Source organism: Peromyscus eremicus, chromosome 19 (genome assembly GCF_949786415.1).
Source record: "Peromyscus eremicus chromosome 19, PerEre_H2_v1, whole genome shotgun sequence".
Lineage (NCBI taxonomy): Eukaryota > Metazoa > Chordata > Mammalia > Rodentia > Cricetidae > Peromyscus > Peromyscus eremicus.
Window position 1 is genome coordinate 3,312,794 of NC_081435.1, and position 18,329 is coordinate 3,331,122.

Genomic DNA, 18,329 nt, shown 5'->3' on the forward strand with positions numbered 1-18,329 from the left:
CGCACACCTAATCCCAGCACTCAAGAGGCAGAGGCAGGCGGATCTCTGTGAGTTCGAGGCCAGCCTGGTCTACAAAGCAAGTTTCAGGAAAGGTGCAAAGCTGCACAAAGAAACCCTGTCTCGAAAAACCAAAAAACCAAAAACCAAAAAACAAAAAACAAAACGCTTTTTGACATTTTAAGTATTTGCGTGGGTGTTCATGTGCCACACATACAGCACCTGTGGAATCGCAGAGCAGCTTGTAGGAGTGAAGTGTTTTCTTCTGTCACTCAGGTGTTGGGATTGAGTTCAGGTCATGGAGCCTGGCAGCAAGTGCCTTTATCTCTTGAGCCATCTTGCCACCCTTGTGTATTTTTGTGGCAGGGAAGCAGATGGCTCCAGAGGGGAGCCAGTGTGCATTGTGGCCGCAGCAAACCCAGCTCTACATGCTTGTACTTTAATTTGATAATTTAATAAACAATCAGAGAAGGAAATAGCGCCTACTGCTCGGGTTTAGAGTCTTCGAATATTGTTATAAAACTTAATAATGTTATATTAAAAACAGGACCGGAGCCTGGCGGTGGTGGCGCATGCCTTTAATCCCAGCACTTGGGAGGCAGAGGCAGGCGGATCTCTGTGAGTTCGAGGCCAGCCTGGGCTACAGAGTGAGTTCCAGGAGAGGCGCAAAGCTACACAGAGAAACCCTGCCTCAAAAAACCAAAATAAATGAATAAGTAAAATAAAATAAAATAAAATAAAAACAGGACCGGAAGAGGGAGGTGTCGGAAGAACATGGAAGACGGCCCTCTGGCGTGTTCTTTAATCCGTGTTGGTGTTAGACTGCCTGTTCATTTTCCCCAGGTGCGGCTTTGGTAGGCAATGTTCCCGCTCATTCTTCTGTCTGGTCACGTCTCTCAGTCCATGACATCTGTTGCAGGCGTGACTTGGTGATCTGATCATGCCTCTGCTACAGCAGAAATTTTAAATATGCCACCTTAATAACTTGTGTGTCATTAATAAACCGTCGATTTTGGAAAACAAACACATGATGAGTTTTCCAGATGTATTGTGAAGTTGCAATGTTGAGTAAACTATACGACATTGTCATAGAGTCATGGGAGCAGCAGGAGGCTGCAGTGGAACTGCTGTGGCGTTCCTGTTTCTTCCTCGTTGGAGACCCCTTTCTGTTCATTGTAGGAACGATTACATTTCTCTGTAAACTGCTGCTTTCACCCCGCCAGTGCGGTTTTGCGTTTCTCTCTTTTTTAGGGTTTATTTTATTTTTATCGATATATGTATGTGCAAGTACACGTACTGCAGATGCCCATGTTGCTGCCTGATGTGGGTGCTGGGAACTGAACTCGTCCTCTATAAGAGCAGCAAGACGTCTTAGCCATTCTCCAGCCTCTCTCTTCCTTTTGCTGAAATGGGTTTTTTTTAAATGCAAGACTTGTTTTTAGTCTGGGGTTGACTATGTGTAGGCAAAAAGGAGATTTTTGTTCTTTATTGTGGGATATATTCCCTGTGAAAACACTATTTAACCTTCAATTTATGTTTTGTTGATGTTGGGGTTTTTGAGATGGTTTTTGTCTGAAGCCTTGGCTAACCTGAAGCTAATCCTCTCAGGAATAGCTTCTTAAGAATAGCATGGACTTTGTTATTTAAAATAACTCATTATTCATCACCTTCCCCAAGTTATTTCTCAGGCTGTCCCCGTCTCTGCCAGGCACTGCTTTAGTGAGAGTCTTTACTCAGTGTAAGATGTAGAAACAGTCAACAGGTGATGGATGGCCGAGCCCCCTCCAGCCCTGATACAGAGTTCCTCGGGTTTGCCGTCTTCCCTCATCCATTCATGCACTGGCCTGTTCAACAAGAGCAGCCTAGACCAACCAGAGCTTTTTGCATGCACATGTGTGTAGGACCATCCACCAGTGCATGGGCAGCTACCAGTGGCTGCACCCTGGAAGGAAGTTACTTCCTCTGTCCCAGCAGCCATCACTTGTTCTTCAGCTAGGGATGGACCTCCTGAGCTTCTCCCACATCCATCTTGGAACGTCGACTGGCTTGATCTAGTAGTAGCTGCTGTGAGTTCCTGAATGCACTAGCATGTCATTTCACGACACTTCTCCCCATTCTCCAGCTCTCACGTTTTATTTGCCATCTCTTCCCCAGTGCTCCCCGGGCCTTGGGGATAGGTTTGATGTAGATGCCCACTTGGGCTGGGCACTCAGTGTTCACTTATTCTTTGACCAGTTATGAGCTGACTGATGCCCACTGCAAATGGAACCTCCCCTGACCAAGGTTAAGAGCTGCCCTAGTCTGTGGGTATAAACACAAATATTTTGAAGGCAATTTGACAGCATGACTCTTTAGAAAATAACAGTAGTAAGTGTCCCCTAAAGTCCTACGACAATCCCATCCGTGGGACTTTGGCCAGGTGTTTGTTTCAGGCATGAGTTCCCTCCTCTGGAGCAGGTCTCACATCTAAGCAGAAGGTGGTTGGTTATTCCCCTAGCTGTCATGCCACTGTTGTGCCCATGGGTATCTCTTGAATGGCAGGTTCCACCAGTAGAAAAGTCTGTTGACAACTTTTCTCCCCCTGTGGCCCGATTTCTTAATCACCCTCCTAATCATCAGGCTTGGGAAGAATGAACATCATTTCATTTGTTTTATTATTTGGGACAGGTCTCATGATCCCAGTTTGGTCTCCAAATCTCTGTGTAGCCAAGGATGACCTTGAACTCCTCCGAGTGCTGGGACTGCAGGTATGAATAGTCATGCCCAGCTTATGTGGTACTAGAGAGCAAACCTCTGCATGCCAGACAATACCCTATCAGCAGCGATTCAGCTCTGCCCCAGAGCTGGCATTCTAATCTTTTAGCGAGTGGGGTGGTGAAGTGCTCAGGCTTCGGAGTTAGACTGTGTGTTCCTAACTCCCAGCCCTGTCAGGAGGATGGCACCACTGAGTGGAACGACCATCAAGGTGGTCTCACATTTTATTTTCTCATCTCGTCTGCAGCGCGGTTCAGCAGGGGCATTTCCTAGGGTGCTGTCCAGCCTGTGAGATCTCTGGAGATGCTAATGCAGAAAGGAAGTGTTGGGAGTATTTTAAACTGAGATCTTTCAGAATAAATTTGAATTTTTCCTTTGAATATTTTTCTACTAAGAACTGAGTTAAGAAAACCCCTTTGAGTGAACCTTCCACTGCGTATTTAGCTGCTGTTGGAGGTACCCACTTTTCTTTTGCTGTTGGCTTAGAGTTTTCCTTTTCATCCTTTTACTGTATGTTGTGTGTTAGGAGTATGGGGACATGCTATGACATGTTTGCGGGGGTTAGAGACAGCTCGTGGGAGTTGGCTCTCTTCTTCCACTATCTCAGTCCTGGGGATAGAACGCAGATTGTCAGGCTTGGCAGCAAGCTCCTCTACTTGCTGAGCCCTTTCGTTGGTCTAGAGGTCCAACACTTTGGATTGAAAATGGCTGTGAAGTCCTGTCTGATCTGACTGGAGAGAACGAGGCAGTCTCTCAGCCAGTGAGTGGTGTGAGCTGCCATGCGGTCTGACATGGCTGGCCCAACGCGGCTTCCCTTAGGAGCGCTGTGCCACCCGCACGTGGAGACCGAGGCCTTCGTGTTGTACACGGCAACAGCTTCCTGCACTGTAGTTAGAGAGCTTGAGATGCTGGACAAGACAGATAGGACGCACAGGCCAGGGACTACTGCTGGAGTTGGCAGGCTTGTGTGGCAAGTACCATCACCCAGTGAGCCAGCCAGCCAGCCCGTGAGCCGTTCCTGCAGGAGGCTATCCCACCAGCCATTCTTGCAGGAGACTACCCCACCAGCCATTCTTGCAGGAGGCTACCCCACCAGCCCGTGAGGCATTCTTGCAGGAGGCTACCCCACCAGCCCGTGAGGCATTCTTGCAGGAGGCTACCCCACCAGCCCGTGAGGCATTCTTGCAGGAGGCTACCCCACCAGCCCGTGAGGCATTCTTGCAGGAGGCTATCCCACCAGCCCGTGAGGCATTCTTGCAGGAGGCTACCCCACCAGCCCGTGAGGCATTCTTGCAGGAGGCTTTTGGTTTTGCTACTGTTAAGTTGGATATGCTCTTCATAGCCTCTGATGTGAAGACCTTAGAGACACAGGATTTGCCGCTAGTCCCTCTTAGTTCTCAGTGGCTGCCTTGGCACCATTGATTGTACCCCATGCACTATGACACAAAATAAAAATAAACTGTAGTTTAAAGATGAAAAGAAATTCAGTGGATAAATTCCCTCCACTATCTTTCTGAGAACAAAGCCTCATCAGTTGAGTTTGGAATGTCCCAGAGAAACTTCAAAGAGTTTTTTCCCTTCAAATGTTGGTCCGCACAGGGCCAGATGACAAAGTACTTCCTTGTATTCTCAACAGGGTAGAGTGAAAAATTCAGAACAATTTTATGACCGATGGCTCATTTTCAAAAACTGAACTATGGTTGTGAGATGAACCTGAGGAACCCATCTGAGGGTTCCAACGGCTGTCTTTTTATTTGTGTACATTTTAACTTTCTGTTCTGGAACATTTCCTGCATAGTGTACTGACTTCGGATAACTACGATGGACTGCCTGAGGTGCGCTGACTTCTACACAGGTTTACTTTGCTCACAGTGTTGGAAGGTTCAGGTACCTGGCATTGGCCTTAGTTTAGTTCTGGTGAGGGGCGCCTGTGCTCATCAGATCACGATAGATATCAAGAGAGGATCAGGTGATCACACAGCAAGACAGGAAGCAGGGAGGGACTGCGAGGCCAGGCTCAACATCCTGTCACAGATCTCTTTAGATTATTACCCAGGGCCGTGAGGTATACCTAAATCCCTTTCAGGGCACTCCCCAGTGTGTGAGCCTGAGCAGACAGCCGTGAGCATCTGCTGTACCCACGTGTGAGCCTGAGCAGACAGCCATGAGCGCCTGCTGTACCCGTGTGTGAGCCTGAACAGACAGCGGTGAGTGCCTGCTGTACCCGTGTGTGAGCCTGAGCAGACAGTGGTGAGCGCCTGCTGTACCCGTGTGTGAGCCTGAGCAGACAGCCGTGAGCGCCTGCTGTACCCGTGTGTGAGCCTGAGCAGACAGCCGTGAGCGCCTGCTGTACCCGTGTGTGAGCCTGAGCAGACAGCCGTGAGCACCTGCTGTACCCGTGTGTGAGCCTGAGCAGACAGCTGTGAGTACCTGCTTGTACCCGTGTGTGAGCCTGAGCAGACAGTGGTCAGTGCCTGCTGTACCCACGTGTGAGCCTGAGCAGACAGCGGTGAGCGCCTGCTGTACCCGTGTGTGAGCCTGAGCAGACAGCGGTGAGCGCCTGCTGTACCCGTGTGTGAGCCTGAGCAGACAGCCGTGAGTGCCTGCTGTACCCACGTGTGAGCCTGAGCAGACAGTGGTGAGCACCTGCTGTACCCACGTGTGAGCCTGAGCAGACAGCCGTGAGTGCCTGCTGTACCCGTGTGTGAGCCTGAGCAGACAGCGGTGAGCGCCTGCTGTACCCGTGTGTGAGCCTGATGGGACAGCCGTGAGCGCCTGCTGTACCCGTGTGTGAGCCTGAGCAGACAGCGGTGAGTGCCTGCTGTACCCATGTTGTGTGGTTGATGGTCGGGACCTCAGGAGAGAAAATGCCTTTGCTGGACTGGTGTCCACATGTTTTTCCATTTAAATGGTAAGATGGTATGTGAACTAACGGGGAACACTTGGTGCCATGAATAATTAATTCCTGTGGTTCTCAGGAAGCTAATTTTAGCCAAGATGATGAAGTAGAAGCAGCAGTGGATAGTTGGCTGAACTGCAAGCAGGGTGGGAAATGGCCCGTGTGGAAATGCATCTGCTCTGGAGAGCAGGGCTCACTCCTCACTGACCCCTCCACTGCCTGCCAAGGAAGACACCAGAGCGCAGTTAGTGAACCCAGGAGCTGGGAGCCTGTGCCACATCTAGACTCTAGGTGTGCTGTAGAGTGAGAACGAACAGCTTGTGTTTGGAGGGCCGTGTAGACACGACACAGACCTCCCAGCCAAGGTCAGGGGTGTGAGTGTGACACAGACCTCCCAGCTAAGGTCAGGGGTGTGAGTGTGACACAGACCTCCCAGCTAAGGTCAGGGGTGTGAGCATGACATGGACCCCCCAGCTAAGGCTGGGGGTGTGAGTGTGACACGGACCCCTCAGCTAAGGTCAGGGGTGTGAGTGTGACACAGACCTCCCAGCTACGGTCAGGGGTGTGAGTGTGACACAGACCTCCCAGCTACGGTCAGGGGTGTGAGTGTGACACAGACCTCCCAGCTAAGGTCAGGGGTGTGAGTGTGACACAGACCTCCCAGCTACGGTCAGGGGTGTGAGTGTGACACAGACCTCCCAGCTAAGGTCAGGGGTGTGAGTGTGACACAGATCTCCCAGCTAAGGTCAGGGGTGTGAGCGTGACACAGACCTCCCAGCTAAGGCTGGGAGTGTGAATGTGACACGGACCTCCCAGCTAAGGCTAAGTGCTGCTTTTGGTTCTTCACAAGTGAGCTGACCTTCCTGTTTGTCATGTTGCTGATTTATGCGTCCTTCTAAGTGGGGACAGGCAGCGGAAGGTAGCTAAGGCTGGGCAGAAGTACAGAGTGCCAGCGGGTTAGCACGCCACACAAATACCGTCTTAACGTCTCCCTCCATACGCACCCTCCACGTGAGCCCATGCTTGTATTTTGACCGTGGTTCACCTTCTGGCAGTCTGTCTCATGTAGGATATTCCTCAGGCAAAGGTGTGGATGTTCATACACATGGGGGCTCACTTTCTTTCCCTTACACACACACACACACACACACACACACACACACACACACACACACTTCATGTTGGGCACAATCTAATAAATTTTTAGTAGGGGAGTATACTGGCCATGTATTTACATAGTGAAAAATTAGCAACATTTTTGTTGTTGTTGTTTTGTTTCCATTTAAGAGCACAGGACTTTCTTTTCCTCATACAATTTACAGAGATCTGGGTTTTGCATTGGTTTCTAGTGTGATGGAGACTCTATGTTGTTGCATGGTTTTCACTTCTTTGATGTTGGCTGGTCTCCTCTTGGGCTCACTGCAGAACTGGCTAATGGCAGTGTCCCAGTGGGGAATGAGTGTGTCATGGGGGTGTTCTCAACCTTGGGTGATGAGTTTGAGAGTTCAGGCCAGGCGGTGACACCCTTTGATCTGCTCTACAAATCAAACTGACTTCATGTGTGTCCTGTTTTCTGTTTTGTTTTGTTTGTTTTTGAAGTAGGGTCTTGCCCTATACCTCAACTTCATGATCCTCCTGCCCCAGCCTCCCAAGTGCTGGTATTGCAGGCCTGCACTACCATGCCAAGCCCTTATATGTATAAAGTTTGGATTCAGCTTTGCACTTTAAAAACGGATCACCACCTTCCTTTGGCTGTGGTCTAGCAATGTTAGTGTAGCTTTCTATTTATGTCTTTATATTGACTGTCAGCTCCTTGGTGGCCACAATTTAAAGGTTTACTAAGGCACCTGTTATAATCGAGCACTGAGACCTCCCTGACTTTGAAGCGTCAGAGGTGGAGTCAGGAAGCATCTCGCCTCTTCAAATTCTTGGCACAATTTAATCTGCTTGCTTACCTTCCCTCTGTCCAGTGAATGGAGTTATGGAATGATATATCCTGTTTTACCAAATGCTTTTAAAGTAAGACTTCCAATAAAATGTTTTGTTTGTTTCTTTGACAGAAATCATAGTCCGTTAATGAGTTTTGGGGCCAGCTTTGTCAGCTTTTTGGTAAGTTGATATCCAAAGAGACATTGCTATAAACAGTATAAACTGACACTGTTTGCCTGCCGGCTCTGTAGACACTATTGTAGAAAAGCTAGAGTTTTTTCCCCATTATCCAATGTCTGTGAGATAAATGTTCTCCCCAGTTTTAAAAATAAAATGCTTATATATAATTTTTGAGAGTTATATTTTTCCCAAACTGACTTTTTTAGAATAAAAATCTAACTGAAAGTCCTTCAAAGATTAAGATGGTGTGTGATGGAGAGTTTAATTTTAAAAAAGAGTATAAAAGACAACCATAAGGACATTCACCATAGTTTCTTTAGTGACTAGGGTGTACTGTAATAGTGTGAACCCTTTCACTTGAGAATAATTGAGATGCTTTTCCTAGTGTGGCATCTCATGGTGACAAAGCCTATGTTTACTGACTCACTCGTCCTTTCTGTTTCCCGGAAGAATGCCATGATGACATTCGAGGAAGAGAAGATGCAGGTGGCGTGTGATGACTTAAAAACTACGGAAAAGCTGTGTGAAAGTGAGGAGGCCGGAGTCATCGAAACGATTAAGAATAAAATTAAGAAGAACGTAAGTGCCTCGGCTCTAGCTTGTGGGTGTTACCTTTCCCTAAGCAGGGGTGCTGAGCTGTCTGAGAAGGGAGAAAGTTAGATAAAGGCAGAGGCAGGCAGGCAGTGTGTGATGTGGCTGCCGGCTTTAGGTTCTTCGCTTGATCCCCTCAGTGATGGACTGCAACATGGAATTGAAGATCAAATAAACCCCTTTCCTAAGCTGCTTTTAGTTAGGTTAATTTATCACAGCAGAAGTGGGAGCAGTGTAGCTTGAGGTGAGGGTTTCCTGTGTGTGATTAAACACCAGGGATGGTAGCTGATAGAATAACCACGTGTTGGCATGTTTCTGGAATCCAGCTGTTGACCTAAGCTTCCTGGGAGTTGCTGCCTTTGGTTATAAGCGAAGTCTCAGTAAAGTCACCATCCGGGCTGGGGAGACAGCTCGCTCAGTTGTGAAGTGCTTGCTGTGGACACACGAGGACTTGAGCTCAGTCCCCAGAGCCCACAAAACAGGCCAGGCATGATGGCATGTGCTTACAACCCCAGCATCGGGGAGGCACAGATGGGTCAGCCTAGCCTAACCAGTCTAAAAGCAAAGTGTGGTGTGGTGAGATGCCTCACTGGGTAAAGGCTCTTGCTGCCAAATCTGACAGCCTGAGTTCAATCAGCAGGGCCCATGTGGTAGAAGGAGAGAACTGACTACCACTGGCTCTACATGTATACAGTGGTATACACATGTGCATGTGCACACACATACACACATAGACACATAGACATAGACACATACACACAGAGGCACACACACATAGACACATATGCACACACACGGACACAGTGGATGACTACAGTGTTGCACTTCACATTTTACCTGGTAATAATGTTTTCTCTAACTAAGTTCATTCCCATGCCGGCTGAGGTCATCCCTGTGCTGTGTCACCGACGTTGTGATGGCTCCACAGCCTAAATGCAGCGCTGCGTGCTGCAGGAGCTCCTCAGCCCTCTGGTGACCCTGCATGGTAGATGCTGTTGCCTGAAGGACAGAGGGCACAGATGGACATTTTCTGTACCAGCGACTGCTGGGGCTGGACGTGGAGCAACAGTGACCGTGATGGATTGTGTTAAAGTTTAATAAGACATGGAAAATGGTTTTTCACATGCACTGTTGACGTACATGTAGAAACATGTATTTCTTACACCACTTTGAAACTATGTATAGTTACTTCAGTCTGTTCTGTGTCACAGTGGTTTTTCTCATTCCGTTTAGAAACATCCTTATGACAAAGAGTAGCATTAAAAATGTAATTTGACTTTCTGCTTTTTTTGCTTCCATCTCTTAAATTTTGGATATGTTTTCTGATTAAGTTAGAGGTAATTTTTGATTTCAGGATTTATTCTGATTATGCTATGTAACCAGTTTCTCACCCTTGCATTTCAGTTACCCACTGAGAAGGATGCACCCTAATATTAGTGTTCCCTAAAGGCAGGCTGTAAAATGGCCTTTCAGGATGTCTGCTGTGTGGGGTGTATTGTGTACTAATATCTTTCATGTGCATTAAAAATTTACATTGTCTGAAAAAGGATGGATCCCTTACTAGTTTTTATTGTCATTTTTCATGTTTCTCATAAATTCTATCACTTACAGTATGGTGCTGCATTACAGTGTTCTCTAGGACAGCAAATTGTTGACAGCTGGAGTGAAGTGGCATATGAGACCCAGGCCTCCAGGATAGCCTGGTCTTGCTTTAGAGTGGCCTCCAGGTCTGCAGTTCCCCTGAGAATCATCTTGTACCGTGGAGCTGTAGATGTGGACATTTGGAGGCTGTGTTTTTCTTGGGTGTGATTTATGATGTTTGCTTTCTCTTCACAACACAGGTGGATGCCCGCAAATCTGCCCCCTCAATGGTTGATCGACTTCAGAGGCAAATCATTATTGCTGACTGCCAGGTCTACCTGGCTGTGCTGTCATTTGTGAAGCAAGAGCTGTCAGGTAAGTGGAGCATTTTTAATGCTCTCAGTGTTCTGTGGACACATTTTTAATGCTGTCACTGTAGGTAAATTTGTTGCAACTCTGTGGATTTGGTATCCTGACTACTTGGGGAGTCAGGCAACACCTTGAGCTGCTTAGGACAGCTGGCTGGAGCTGCAAAGAGACAGCTCAGCCCTGGAGGGCGAGGTAGCCTGGACACCTGGAGCTGCTTAGGACAGCTCTGATGGCTGGAGCTGCTTAGGATAGCTCAGCCTGGGAAGGGAAGTCTTTCTGACTGCTCAGGAGAGTCAGGCCTGGAACTGCTTCAGCAGGGAAGGGTATCCTGACTGATTGGGAAAGTCAGGCTATACCTAGTGTGGTGGGGGATGGTCTCCCCGCAGGATATAGCAATCCTGCTCCTCTGCTGGAGAGCTGCTGCAGCTGAGCTTTGCTCAACCCCCACTTAAGGGGGCTTCCTTGCAGAGCTCTGCTTCTCCAGCCTAAAATGGTGCTTCTTATGCTTCACTCTGCAAAAGGGGAAACCCCTGCAAAAATGTAGCAATCTCCTCCGGCTCAGGAGAAAAGTGTTACTTTTTCAGCTCTCTCTAGCTGTGTCCACTATGGGACATCCCAGCAAGGTTCTTGTGTTCAGCTCCTCCATGCTCTGTCCACTATGGGACATCCCAGCAAGGTTCTTGTGTTCAGCTCCCCCTTGCTTTGCCCACTATGGGACATCTCAGAAAGGATCTTCTATTCAGCTGCTCCTTGCTTTGTCTACTATGGGATGTCTCAGCAAGGATCTTCTCTATGCCAGTGAATGAAGATCTTCACACCCAAAACTCCTTTGAGAAAGAGATTTATTTGGGAAGGAGGAGTCCAGGAGAGTAGCTGCCTCTACCAGAATGGAGAGAGCAGCACACAACTGACCAGGCAGCACAGTTTATATAGGATCTCTTGGGGGCAGAGTCAACCAGTGATTGGTTAGTTTTTTTTTCTGTCCCAGTTTTGTGGGGTAGGGATATAGATGACCCTGATTTCAGAGCCAAACTGTGTTTCTTTCACTGGCCTTTCTTGGCTTTTTGACACTGCCGCTAAGGCCAGGGTACATTTCTTTCACTGACTCTGATTCTAGGGACCAAGAGTATTTCTTTGGTACCAATTTCAGAATCAGAGTATGTTTCCTTGGTTCTGGGTTTGGGGATAAAGTGTTCATTTCTCTGGCTGAGGTTCCAGACCCAGGCTGTGTTTCTTTCCTTGGTGCTGGGCTCCAGGGTCAGGGTGCTACTGTTCTGCTCTGAGATTGGTTAGCTTCACAAGTCAGTTGGCCAGGGCCAGAGATGGCTCTGATCTGAGCCAAACTGTGTTTTTCTCACTGGCCTTATCTGAGCCATCTTTCCCTAGTTCTGGGCTCCAGGGTCAGGGTGGGTTTCTTTAGCCAGCCCCCTTTCCCTACAGTCACTATTCCATGGACACATTTTTAATGCTGTTCACTATTCTATGGACATAATCAGTAATATTTTTTTTTAAATATATACATGGCAGGGCTTGGGGGGCAGTGGCTACTGATTTGTTACTTAGGAAATTGAAACTGTGGGAGCTTAATGTATGCTCAGCAGCGTCGTTTGGTCCTGAAGTCTGCACCACAGTCTTCAGTCTTAAGGTAATTTAATTTTGTCTTTCTTAGAGAAATTGCTAGTGTCTTTTATGTGGGGGCATACGATAGTACCTTGGCCATCAAGTTGCACGTGTTTTTCTTTAAAGTGAAATCAAACTGGTTTAGATTTAGCTTCTCGGGAAATGGTTGTGAGCCCCTGCAGTGTCAAGTATATCAGGAACAATTCCTGTCACAGCGGCTTCTGCAGGGTGTAAACTCTGTTGTCACTGTCTGCCCAGCATTCCAGGCTTTCGCTGCTTCCCTTTCTTGAGTCGGGTGGTTCAGATGAGTCCAGCACGGCATGCCGTGGGTCTGATTTCCCGGTCTGCGTGTGTCCTGAGTCGGGTGGTTCAGATGAGTCTGGCACGGCATGCCGTGGGTCTGATTTCCTGGTGTGCTTGTGTCTCTTGGATGCTGACAGCAGAAACCTGCCCCTTTGACCAGACAGGATTTACATACGGGGGAAATAAGAGAAGAAAACACTAAGTGAAAATCAGTTCAAATTCATTCTCAGAAACATGTTTTCTCTCAAAATTTACATGAAGATGATTTTTCCCTGTGAAATATAATTTATACTTTTCTTTCTAGACTACTGGAAATCATTTCCTCCCCTTTTCTTCTGCGTCCGTTTCTGTCTCCTACTTGATGCTGTTTTCTGTTCAGCTTCAGTTGAAAGAAAATTTAACTTTTTATTTATCTACTCTTGACTTCTAACATTTAAACTTCCAAACATCTGTCTTTCTTTGAAAATATGTCCTCAGAGAACATCTGCTTTACCATTTGTTCTGGTTCTTTTTTGTTGTTTTTTCTTCCCTGTGACTTTTTCTCGTTACTCTCTCAACACCTGACTAACAAGGCAACTCTAACATGCTGAGAGCTCATAGTGGGTGTGAGGCAATCAAGGTGAAGTATCCCCCCCCCTCCCCATCCCATCCCCCCCCCCCCCCCCTGCTGATCAGAACTGTGCAGTGACTGAGGAGCAGCACACCTTACCTGGAACACTGTAGTCATGACAAGTTCTTGATCGCTCGTCATTTTGCATTCTTTTTCTGATGCCCAAGAATTCTGGTGAGGATCTCATTTTAGCAGTTAAGAAAACGATCTTGCCAGGAGTGGTGGTTCCTGCCTTTAATTCTAGCACTTGGGAGGCAGAGGCAGGGAGATCTCTGTGAGTTTGAGGCCAACCTGGACTAGTTCCAGGTTGTGTAGCCAGGGCTACACAAAGAGACACTGTCTCAAAAATTAAAAAGTATAAAGAAAATGTCTAAGAGAGAGGGTAACTAGGTGTGTTGGTACACAAATCCCAGCTACTTGGGGATTGACCAAGCCTGGAGGATCCCTTGAGCCCAGGAGTTCAGGACCAGCCTGGGCAGCAAAAGAGCACACCCCTCTCTGCCTCCCCCTTCCTCTCCCCAATTTTATTTTATTTCTGTATCTTGAGTACATGTTGAATACCCTTGGAAGCCAGCAGAAGGCATCAGAGCTGGCGTTAGAGGTGGTTTTGAGCTGCCTGACATGGGTGCTGGGTACGGAGCTCCGGTCTTTTGGAAGAGCAGTGCTCATTCTTAGCTGCGGGGCTATCTCTCCAGCCCCGAGAAGCTGCCTCGCTGCCTCGTAGGGAACAGAAGTTAGTCATAAAGAGAAGGATCAACAGATGCCACGGAGGGTTTGTGTGAAAGCTACCGAAGGTTGCAGAATGGAGTCGTCTGCCCCTCGTTGGCCCACTCAGCAGTTACGGAGCTCTTGAGAGTGCCATCACTGAGTGAGGTGAGCAAGCAAGGTGTGGGTTCCTCCTACGGTGTAGACTCCGCAGACATATCCTTTGTTTCCGATGATCCCAGTTAGAAAATGGCCAGGCATTGTTAGAGAAATGTTGAAAAGATTCTGTTAAAAGACAAATAAAAGTCAGGTTATCACCACTGATGTTTCCACCTGGAAGAAAGATAATCCTTAAAGAATATTTTTTAATGAAATTGAATCTACAGTATTTTGTCTCACCTCTTCTTCGGAGATGGCAGTTTTGGCAGTATTCCTAAGCCTGGGTTTCAGAATGTAATTACAAATCACAGCATGTGTTTATTGTGTAGATGGGCCACAGTGTACTTAGGAGTTCTCGTGGGCATTTGTGTGTTCTTCATTGTGCATGCCTTTTTCTTTTCTTTTCTTTTCTTTTCTTTTCTTTCTTTATTTGTTTGTTTGTTTGTTTGTTTGTTTATTAGTGGAGTGGAACTTACTTAACTCACTAACCGTGTGGTGATGCTGGACTTGTGCCCAGGCCTCCCTGTGTAAGCGGGTCCTTTACTGAAATGCCATCTCACAGGACGCCTTTCTGGGCTTTGCTTCTCCTTCTCCTCCTCGTCTGATGCTGACAAGGATGATGTTTAATCCTGCCTGTCACAGACATCTGACAGCATTCCTGGCTTTTCTGATTTATTAAATGGCATACTGAATCTGAAGGGGAAGTCTCACAGGCCGCCAGACTCGGGTCATGGCTGCTTGTTTGGTGAAGAGCTCAGTGTTTGCGCCAAACAGTGAACAAACGCAGCCAGCAATGAGCTTCCCACGAATCATTCTTTTACTTGGTTGTTGGGATTGGTCCTTGCTTGTGGTCTGTTCTGCTTTTCTGGGTCTCACTCTATAGACCAGGTTGGCCTCTAATTCATTCTCTTCCTGCTCTGGATTATAGGCATGTCCATCATGCGTGACATCTTAGAACGTTCTCTATGGATCCACTTATAGAAAAAAATAAACCTTTACCTTCAGAGCTTTTCCCTCTGAGCAGTGGGCACGCTGACCAGAGCCGTGTGTGGGGTAAGTCTGGCTTTTTAAGGAGCACATCACCCCATCATCTCCCTCCACGTTCCAATACGACCTTATTCCTTTGTAACTACAGTCCCCTCCTTCTTTTCCCCTCTTTCTGCAGTGAGCATATAACTTGGTAATAAGAGCTTGTGTTGGAAACCTGCCTTGTGGCACTTGCCATGGGTTTATTTCCTTGTTCTGTTGTGTTTGAAGACAGCCTTGTCTACTGGTTGCCGTATTCTTGCCATAGTGAATGCTCCGATGGTTTTTCTGACCTTTTCCTTCCTTTCCTGGGAGACAACCACGTTTTCCTACTTTGTCACCTAGCCCTGCCGTGACTCTCTCCGCTCCCTCACGGCTGGCAGATTGTGCCACCACCTCCTTGTAGCAATGCCGGTGTCCCCGACTCTCCCTGACATGCTCCCTGCTGCTGCTGGAGCTGTCCTTCTAGGATGTGTTACACCTGTGCTTTGGACACTTACCCCGCCTGCGTCCGCGGTAGAGCCAAGTCCCTTTTGTGGTTGGCAGGTCAGAGCCCGCCCCCTCTGGCATCCTGTGTGCTCATTCCTCAGGGTTCTTTGAAACAGCTGTGGCAGCTTGTGTCTCAGTTCACACACACACACACACACACACACACACACACACACACACACACCCACTAGAAACACACTTTGCCTCCCTCTCTCACCTGGTCAGCTGTGGCCCAACCCTTCCTCTTTCTCATAGGCCTTGTCAGTCCTGAGAGGGGAACCTTGTGTGTGGCCAAGTGAGCAGCTGTCACGGGGATCTGGGATGTCCTTTCTAGACCTGCTTCAGTGTCGGTCTGTCAGCTCTCAGGGTAGGAACTGGCTGGTCTGTGTGCTGTTTCCCTCCTTACCCATGGGTTTCAGCACTTCCTCGGAGTCCGGCCCTGTGAGATGACAGGCACTGAATGCCAGAGATGAAGGAGGGTGAATCTTGACCTGAGGACTCGTGGTTCCACAGGGGGAAAAGATGAGAAGTTCTAACTCAGGAAGCTCCTGTGACCAGCAGGCATGGCGTTACAGAGGTTGCGTCAGAACAAGTGGTTCTGGCCCAGGAGGAAGGCGGAAGGTCTCTCCTGTCTCCTGCAGTTATAAAGAATGTGCCAGGCAGGGAAGGGGCTAAGTGCTGGCCTCTAATCCCAGCACTTTGGAGACTGGGGCAGAAGGATCAGACAGTCAAGGCTAGCCTAGGCCACAGGCTGCTCAAAACAAAACCAAACAAACAAAAAGTCCATCTGCTTCCCCGTGTCTCAGATGCATGCTTGGGACACTCCCTGGCACGTGGTGACTGTGCACTCTGTGAATGAAAGAGGAGCAGAGGGAGGGTGCTGCCACTCAGGAAGTCAGTTGCCAGAGGAGCAGTGAGTCTGTCGGAACTCCCTTGTCTGTGGGTGAAGACTATGGGGAGGTGGGCTGGCCGGGGAGAACTAAGTCACCTGTTGTGCTGGAAAGACGGTCTTTTGGCGAAGTGCTTGCCTCATAAGCGTGAGGACTTGAATTCCGTCCCTGGAATCCACGTGTAAAGCTGGCATCCGGGCAGGGCACACTCCTCCCAGCTGTGATGGAGGACAGGGGCTTCTTGAGGGCCACTAGCCACCCAGCCTCATCTATTCAACAAGCTCCAGGCTGTCTCAAAGAAGGCAGACGACATTCCTGAGAAACAGTACCAAGGGTGTCTGTCCTCTGGCCTTCACATGTACATGCTCACACACCCACACAACCATGCACCCTTCCCACAATCACTTAGATACATGCACAAACATGTGCACATGTGCACACATGCACACACACACAGTTAATCAGCTCTTTTCCTTCAAAGTCTGTTTCCTGGGTCACGGGAGGGTGAGCCTGACGGATCTGCACTGTGGGCTCCTAAGGCAGGTGCTCCTGCCAGACATGGTCCCTGATAAGTTCTTTTGCACCCTGATCAAATCAGACCAAATTAGGAAAAGGCCCAGTTTAATGGGTAAAGCATTCCTGGGTGATTCCCTGGCCCCATACAGAGGAGACAAGGAAATGGGGATGAGAGACCAGAAGAACCACGTGTCTGTTTTCTGGGATGCAGCTTATATACCCTGTGGGAATAGTCTTGAGCCTCTCTGGGGGAGGAGCTGTGTTTGGTGGGCTTTGAAGGGGCGGGTTTAGGGTATAGGGTTTAGGGTATACTCTTTGGGTATAGGGATGCCAGGGTGCCAGGGATTGAGGTGGAGCTCCCACCCAAACATTCCAGACTCTTTGGGTATGGGGATGCAAGTTCAAGTCTGACTACTTCCTGTGGACATGGGGCGATGTGGGAAGAGGAGTCAGGAATTGGTGAGCTCACATTTAGCAGGAGGTATGAGTGGAGGAGCATCCAGTTAAATGTTATTCTGGAGACCTCAGGCATCTGTTTCTTGAGGAAGCAAAGAAGGCAAGTTTCTAGGAAAAAAAAGATCATTAACATCTGCCCTAGTTGTACTGTCAAGAGGAATGTACAGAGCAGAAGAGCAGATAGGCCCTTTAGTGGGACATCTTGGAAAACCGGAGGGTGGAGAGTCCCAACTGCTGGACAGACCATGTATCCTGAATAGGTGCCTGCTTGAGCCTGGAGAGATGGTACCAGCATGGATGTCTCAGGAGCTTGGAAGCCGAGGGGGTGGTGAGGATCACAGTATAAGGTCTTGTCCATGGGGGCTCAAGAGACTTAGGGGCTAGCTGTTTGAGGGGTACTCTGTTCCCTGGGGAGAGTGGGCAGGCTCAGGGGCAGGTAGGTCTGTTGGTGTGGGGGCAGGGAGACAGCTGTCAGCATGTGAATGGAGAAGGGACCTCAGAAGAGAGAGGTAGGGGAGGTACCCGGCCAGTGGGGGAGTTTGGGCTGGGAGGTGGTGAGTGAGGAGAAAGGGCCTTCCATAAAGAAGCTCAAAGGGGCTCAAACCTGTAGGAGAGTGTGGGGTGGCCTGGAGGCGGGTAAGGACAGTGGGGAGAAGGGAGGGTCAAGATAACCTGAGTTCAATGGAGGGCTTGGTGAGCCATTGTTTGATGAGTCCATTGGCCTTCTCAACCTTTCCCGAGGACTGTGGGTGATAGGGAATGTGGAGCTTCCAGGAGATGTTGAGAGCATCCGACAGAAGCTCCATCACATTGCCAATCCTCTCGGGGTTGGTGTCCTCGAAGCTGGTGCAGAGGCTGACATATCTGGAGGGCTCCTGGGAATGGACCTGTGAGATACTCAGGAGAGTGTGGGGGCCAAGGTGAGTGTGGCCCCCAAAAGACTGAGAACATTGTGACCAAGCAGAGGTGCAGGGCAAGCAGGTATGACCAGAAAAAGAGTGTGAGAAGAATTGCCCTGCAGGAATGCAGGGAAGGGTCAGGGTCTTAAGTGGGAAGGAAGGGGTCGTGTCCACCCCTGTGACAGAAATTGCTGAGGGAACTGTAGGACCCAAGTGAGATGTCAAAACAGAATAGGTAGCTCCCGTGTCCAGAAGAAAGTCAATGGACTTACCCACTACCCAGAGTGTTACCCCAGGCTCGGAGAGGGCAATGGGAGTCAGCAGGTCTAGGCCATGTCAGTTCTCCGCCAGGCTTA

At 48.6% G+C, this 18,329-nt stretch overlaps 1 protein-coding gene across 1 annotated transcript in view; it reads left to right on the top strand.

The window, feature by feature from the left end:
- Ttc39c (tetratricopeptide repeat domain 39C) overlaps positions 1-18,329 on the top strand; it is a 90,450-nt gene that overhangs the window by 26,945 nt on the left and 45,176 nt on the right. Inside the window, exons 2-4 of the mRNA XM_059246228.1 lie at positions 7,711-7,759; positions 8,210-8,338; positions 10,192-10,306. Coding sequence (XP_059102211.1) covers positions 7,711-7,759; positions 8,210-8,338; positions 10,192-10,306 — 293 coding nt within the window. The remainder of the gene's footprint in view (positions 1-7,710; positions 7,760-8,209; positions 8,339-10,191; positions 10,307-18,329) is intronic.